Here is a 7818-nt window from a genome sequence, read left to right as displayed (position 1 = left end):
AAATTGATAATTAATCAAAGGATAAGTATAAAATATTAGTAATCAAATAATAAATATCTTAATAAAATATAATTATAATAAGTAATAATTAAATATTAAACAAATAGGAAAAAAATTGAGATATTATAAATATATAGTAAAATATAAGTTAAAAAAAAATATAAATTCTTTTTAAATAAAATATTTTAGATTTTAAAATTATTTATAAATAAAAATGAAATAGTAAAATTGATAAAAATATATCAAATTATGTATATTTAAATAATAATAATAAAACTAAAATAAGAAAATTTTCAGATTTCGTTGAAAAAAAACTATTAGTTTTTAATAATTTACTTTAATAGTAAAAATTTAAACTATAATTTTATAATATATAAAAATATTAATAATAGATTTTATACTTAATAATTGCATAATTATTATTATTATAATTGTTAAGTAAAATAAATAAATATGAAATACAAATAAATCAATGTTGTATTTTAAATAAAAAAAATATTATATAAAAATAATTATTATATAAAATTTAATTCAATATATTTTTTTTTTATATAAATATCTATATTAATTTATAAAAATAATTATACATAATTTCTATTTTTTAATAATCAAAATTAAAAATAAAAATAAATACTTAATAATTAATAATGAGTATCTAAAGACCAAAAGGATTTTTATAATTTACACCTTTTATAAAAGAAGATGATGAATCTGAAGAAATAACATTTATAAATGAAAGTAATAGCTAAAATATAGAAAACATTTGTAAATACTATTTACCTTTTTACGAAATTCATGACGAGGAAGATCCTGTAATTGTATGTCCTGAACTGGTAAAAAGTTCGGAAAAAAATGAATTTTCTGCCCTTGACTGGCCTTAATTTTTCGGTATTTCGAGAGTTGGACCTAACTAATATATAATGACTGGTGGAGTGCAAATGAAAACTGACTATTATCCTTTTTTAAATGAGAAATTCAACGCATAGAAAAAAGCAAATGAAGAAATTGAATAATTAAATAATTATAAAAACTTAATAAATTAATATTTAGAAAATAAATAAGATAATGAATCTTCAAAATAATAAGTTTTAAGATTAGAATCTGAATTATCAAAAAAATACCCAAATGTTAATTTTAAAAGCATAGAGGAAGCAAAAAAAAGCCTTTAAACTGAAAAAAAAAATATCTAAAATTCCATAAAAATCTTAAAAAGTAAAACTGAAAACCATAAAATTTAAATCGATAAAAGATATTGCGACTAAGCTGGTATTTGTTTTGATGAATAGGAACTTAATAAAGAAAAATAAACAGAAGAAATCAAAGAAGGAAATGAAGAAAATAAAGAGCAATCAGAAAAAGAACTTTTCCTCAAAGATTCTCCTTATCTTGCTAGTACTATTTAAATTAATATTTAATTAGATGAAGAGTCTGAACAATATGAATTTAATGCTATTTATCTTCAAAGTATGCCTATTAGTCGTTCACATCATCAATCAGTATTCCATAATAATATTCTTTATGTAATTGGAGGAGTTTCTAATCATAATATTATAAATGATTGTTCTTCTTTTGATTTATAAAATAACTAATGGATTTAACTTCCTTCTATGAATATTCCAAGAAGTGACTTTTCAGCTGTTTCACATGGAAAATTTATTTATGTTTATGGAGGATTTTCTGTAAAAATTTATTTTATAATTATTTATAATATAATATTCTTTTTTGTTAATATTTTTTTTAAAAAAGAAAATGTTTACTGAAAATTATAATGAATTAAGCTTTGAAAAATATAATCCTGAAGGCGAATTATGGGAATAAATTGAAGTTAAAAAAAGCTTAGATAAGACGAAAATAACAAGAGCAGGAAGTCTAATTTCTATAAATGAATAAATTTATTTATTTGGAGGTATTTATTTATAAGATAATATTGACAATAAGTAGATTTTATCGTCTGAAGATTTACCTAAATCTGCTATTATAAAATTAAACATTGACGATTCTACTAATATTTGTAAGTATAAGGAAATAAAAGATTTAAAAGTAGTCTAAAGATATGGATAAGTCATAGGAAAAAACAAATATTAGAACGATGATTGCTTATTTGTTTTTGGAGGTAGCCCCTATTAAGTTTTGGAATGCTTTAAAATCGAAAAAGAAGCTAATAAACCAGAATTAACTAGAGCTTTTGTTAATGATTATACAGAAGAATTGTAAGAGTATTATAGTTTTATTTAGCCTACTCTATATGTAGATTGAAGAAATTATATTATAAGTCAATTTTTTTTATTTAAAAAAATTTATTTAAAATTAAATATCAAATTATTCAAAAAATATTGTTAAAACTTTTAATTTAATAAAAAAATAAAAAAAAATTAATTATTATATAATACATTTTTTATTTTAATAAATTATTTATAAAAAAAAGTATAACAATTTGATTTAAATTCTGATTATATTATTATTATTTTAATTTCAAAAAGAAAAAAAGAAAATAACATTTTAGCAAAATAATAGGTAAATAAAAAATAACTATATCATTTTATAAAATACAAACTAAAATAAAAAGATATATTTTTAAGACAAAGAAAAATAAAATAAAAAAATAAAGAAAATTTTAAATTATAAATAAAAATAAAATATAAAAAATATAATTTTATAAGTTAGGTAGCATTGTTTTTTATGTATCTAAATTTTTATAGATAATATTAAATTAAAATATTATAAAAAGAAAATATTTAAAATTATAAATAAATATACGTTTTATAAATATCTATAATTATATAGATTAAATATATTTTATATATTTTATATATATATATATATATATATTATATATATATATATAAAATATGTTTTTTAAAACAAATTTTTGATATAGTGCTTTTATTTATATTAAAAATAAATAAATAAAATAATTATCATTTTTGAAATCAAAAATATAAAATTTAATTATAAATATAAACATTCTAAATTTTTATTTAATTAAACTAATTTTCTGAAAAAAAATAAAAAAAAGTTCATTTTCTATTATATTAATTTTAGTTGTTCTTTTTTTATTTAATTTAATAAATCTGAATGTTTTTAATATTTATATTATTAAAAAAATCTTGATTCATAAAAAGATTATTTAGTTTCTTAAAATAGTTAATTTAATTCTTTTAATGTTAAAAATTTTCAGCTGTTCTTCAAACAAAAAATTGACAAAAATTTAAGTAGATAATATATTTTAAATATAAAAAGCTAGAAATCAATAATAAATAAATGATAAAATTTTATATATTTAAATAAATAAAAAATTAATATAAATTTAAATTATCATAATTTAATTTAATTTTTTAATTATATTCATTATTAATATTTATAAATTTAATAGTAGTATTACATTTTTTACTATATTATTTTCATTTAATAAATAACATTACATGTAATTTTTATAAAAAATAGTTTTAAATTTTAATTGTTTACTTTATTTATTAATTATTTGCATTGAATAATTATTATACCTTTTTATAAAATATTTTTTTTTAAAATAAAAAATATTAAAATTCTTTTTTAAAAATATTTTCAAAATTAATTTTTAAATAATTAATTATTTGTTTATTTCCCATAATTTAAAGAACAAAAGTCTATTAATCTTAATAATAAATAAGATATTAACATTCATTTTAAAATACAATTTTTTTAATTATTTTTATATTGCTATTGTATTAAATTTCTGCTAATATGATATGTATATATTCCACATTTTTATTTAATTAAAGATATATTTATATTTAATAACTATAAAATTTAATATAATATTAATTAATAATATTATTTTTATATTATATTATTTTATAAAAAAATTTCAATATCATAAATTAAAAATTTTGGAGACAATAAGCTTAAAAAAATAAAAGTTTAAACAGAAATTTAAGTACTTGATGTACGATAAGCCACCAATATTATTTTCTTACAATAAAAAAAAGAAAATTAATTATAAAAATGCTGATATGATGAAATTAACAAGCTTTATTGATTAAAATAGCTAGGTAGTTTAACCAGCTCAATCAATCGTAAAATATTTTATTAAAATTGTAACGTCCTTAAAAAAAAAAAATGCGCCTGTGATTAATATTTCTTAAAAATTTCAAATAATAATATATCTCCAGCTTTAAATTTAGAATATTCGCCCTATACTATGATATGCTAAAAATACCACCAGATTGGGAAATTGCATGTAAATATGCATTATCTCTGATAAGAAATAGTTAGATTTTATGAGTTCAGGATTTCCTTTATTTATTAATTATTTAAAGTTTAGTATAATTATGTTGACTTTTCTATTTTTAATTCAAGTTATTCCAAATAAAGTATATAATTATTAAGGGTAATATTGCTACAGCAGTATAGAAAAATTCCATCAAAAAATAGAAGAAAACAAACTCCATCCTGATCCAAATTTTATAGCTCCATATGCAAAAAATGAGTTTGTAATTTTTTCTATCGCAAATTAATTAATTAAATAATTCTAATAATAAAGAAAAATTAGTTTTTTTACTACTGCTGTTTTTATCTAAATAATTCTAGGATTTTTTTTTAGAAAAGTATAAAAATCAATTGAAGCAGAAGTAGATCAAAAAAATTCAACTCCATCTAACTTTAGTGTTATTGTATTTAATATATCTCATGAACTTTAAAATCCTTTAGAAACAATAAAAAGCCTATTTATAAGTTAATCAGTTCATAATAAATAAATAGAAGTAAATAATGATATCTTAGTGTAATACTAACTAATTAGAATATATAGATCATTAATCAAATTAAAAGTAAATGCTAAATAAAAAATCTGATTTAGAAAACACTTAAATTAAATAAATTAATTAAGAAATATAGTTAATTACACTAGGATTAGAAAACAAAGAAATTCAAATATAAAAAGACACTTCGAAATTTGCTGGTATCGCATTACTAAGCTTTTAAACATGAAATGAAAAAGGCAAAGCTTTACAAAATAATCCAAAAAACAAATGGAAGTAATTCCTTTATTATTTTAATGATGGTAAGTAAGTCTTAAATATATAATAATTCTTTATGTTTGTAAGAAAGGCACTTATTTATTGAACAAGCTCCAGAACCAAATGATATAGATTGATAATTTATTCATGTAAAGTGAAAGATCATATAAAAGTAAGAATAAAAGGTTATATTATCATGTTGCACTTTTGGAGCAATTGCATTTATTTCTCACTAATAATCAATATAAACAGAGCATACGTATGAAAATACTCTTAAAAAACACGGAAAAGTATATAATAATTCATAAATTAATTTAATAATCTTTCTCACATAGTTGATAAAGAGAAATTGTTCGTAAAAACATAACTTAATATTTCTTATGTATCAAGGTTAACTTTTGCCCTATTTATAAATACATTATTAATAACATTTTGTGTTGAATACTTTTTCATAACTATTACGGAATCGGAGGAGGAATAATTTATTAAGAGTTTCTTGCGTTTGTTATGAATTTTTTTGTGCCATATTTAGTATGCTTAATAGACCCTTGGGTAACAATAAAACTCTTTAAAAGAAAAAATGAACTTAAAAAAAAAGGTAATTAATCAAGTTTGACCTAACAAGAGCTAATACTTTAATAGAATTTTCCGAATATTTTATGGGAAAAAGATATGCAGATATCATGAAAACAATATGGTTTACATTTTTTTATTGTCCTACAATTCTTTTATGTCTCAGTCTCATTATGTATTATTATATAGATAAATATAACCTTAATTTTAGGAGAATAGTTAAAGAAAGCATATGTAAAAAATTATCTGATAAAACTATAGAAATGCTAAATTATTGTATTGTTCTTCACTCTTTTAGATATTTTTTCTTTTAATGGGAATTAAGATTATACATAGATAAAGCAAAGCTTGCATTTTTGGAATTCCAGTTGTAATTATGCTACTTTGTATGTAATAAATTACTGATTATATTTTTCTTATTAAAGGAATTCTATTAGTACTTATTCTGAATCTAAACTTTATTTTGAGATTTGATAATGATTATGAAAGAAAAAATCCTGCTACTAGAAATCATGCATTAATTAATTATTAAAATTAAACAGAAAATAAAAGGAACTTAAGAACATAAAATAATATCGAATAATTTTTAAGATTAATTTAATATTGCAAAAAATACTTAAAATTATTTAAAAATAAAAAGGAGTATATTTATATTTTATATCATTATATATATTTATTATATATATATTAACTAAAAAAAATATTTATTTTTAGGAACAGAGTATAATTATATATTGTATATAATATACAGTGTAATAGAGAATATTTTGCAAAATTTAAAATTAAATATTTTCAATGTATTATATATTATTATAACATTTTTTATTTGTATACTTATTCTATGCTTTTTAAAATGTTTTTTTAACTTTAAATTATTTTGGTATATTTAAATAATTAGATGGAATTTAATTTATTAATAAATTTTATAATAATTTTTTTTTTTTTATAGAAAATTTTTTTTAAAAAAATAAAAATATTCTTTATATAAAATAATAAGTAAAATTCATATATACTATATGGATATTAAATTCTATGTAAAAAAGCTTTTTAAATGTAAAATTACTTATTAATTTCCATTTATCTTAAAAATTTATTTTATATACTTTATACTGCATTTTAAAAATAATTATTATTATATAGTTTATTTTTTTTAAATTTTGTATTATTAAAAAATCTATACTTAATTAACTTTAAATTTAATTTTTTCTTCTAATTATTTTATATATTTGCTTTTTTTTAATAACCTTTATTTTTTAAAAGAGTAATAAAACTTAATTCTGTAAAAAAAAAAATATATAAAAAACATTAATAAAAATAAATATATTAAATATAAAAATAAAATTTAAAATGATAACACAATAACTTTTCATATATAAATGTTTGTTTTAATTATAAATAAATAATAAATATTATAAAATAATAATTTTTTTCAATAATTAATTAACTTAAAAAGAAAAAAATATTAAATTAATTATTTTTATGAATAAAAAAATATAAATATACTCATAATTTATTTTATAAATATACTTATATAAATTAAATATACTTTATATATATATATTTATTTTTACTATTTTAAGAAAAAGAAAAAAAAAAAAAATGAACAATTTTAACCTAGTTATTATTGAGTAAAACAAAAGAAAAAAAGGAAGACCAAAAGGTTCTAAGAATAAATCTAAAATAGTAAATTAATCTGAGTTAAATTCATAATATGGTCTTAAGTAATTTTTTATTTATATTTTTGATATTTTTTGTTTAAGTAATTAGAAAAATAATAAAAAAAATCATTTATTTTTAAAATATTCTTTGAATTGCAATTTTTTTTTTATATATTTTTATATTTAAAAAAGATAAAATGCTGAAAAAAAGATAAGCTAAACAAAAATATCTAAAATGAACATTTTTATTATAAAACCTAAGTCAAGTTATTGCTATTATTAAAATATAGTTGTAGTAAATTTTTAACCTTAGCAAAAGTAATATATTATAAATAAATATATATACAAATTATTAATCATATATAATCAAAATATGTATTTTGATAATTATTTCTTATATATCTATAAAAAATTTATTTATATTATTTATATTTTTTCTTTCATAATTAATTTTTTATAAAAATAATAGTTTAAGCATTATTCCAAAATTAAATAATGATAATAAACCTCATATGCCGACTTTTCTTTTGGAAATTGATAAAGTATATATTTAATAATATATTTTTCCTTTTTTTAAAAAAAAAATTGTT

At 16.4% G+C, this 7818-nt stretch overlaps 1 protein-coding gene across 1 annotated transcript, besides 7 other annotated features; it reads left to right on the top strand. All coding sequences in view use genetic code 6, as the record gives it.

The window, feature by feature from the left end:
* Positions 1–486: 486 nt before the first annotated feature.
* Positions 487–525: a microsatellite.
* A 122-nt stretch (positions 526–647) lies between these two features.
* On the top strand, positions 648–2457 carry IMG5_145740 (kelch motif family protein, putative; the record flags this gene model as incomplete). The annotated part of the gene is made up of 2 exons (XM_004031108.1): positions 648–1679; positions 1747–2457. The coding sequence occupies 2 exons, from the start codon at positions 648–650 to the stop codon at positions 2254–2256; spliced, it is 1542 nt and encodes a 513-aa protein (XP_004031156.1). The 3' UTR covers positions 2257–2457.
* An 86-nt stretch (positions 2458–2543) lies between these two features.
* Positions 2544–2648: a microsatellite.
* A 129-nt stretch (positions 2649–2777) lies between these two features.
* Positions 2778–2845: a microsatellite.
* Positions 2798–2845: a microsatellite.
* Positions 2846–3254: 409 nt separating this feature from the next.
* Positions 3255–3313: a microsatellite.
* Positions 3314–3788: 475 nt separating this feature from the next.
* Positions 3789–3837: a microsatellite.
* A 2654-nt stretch (positions 3838–6491) lies between these two features.
* Positions 6492–6531: a microsatellite.
* Between the last annotated feature and the right edge of the window lie 1287 nt (positions 6532–7818).

Source organism: Ichthyophthirius multifiliis (genome assembly GCF_000220395.1).
Source record: "Ichthyophthirius multifiliis unplaced genomic scaffold scaff_1120509251129, whole genome shotgun sequence".
Classification (NCBI taxonomy): domain Eukaryota; phylum Ciliophora; class Oligohymenophorea; order Hymenostomatida; genus Ichthyophthirius; species Ichthyophthirius multifiliis.
The sequence above is the reverse complement of the archived record's forward strand: the minus strand, read 5'-3'. Positions and strand labels throughout refer to the sequence as shown.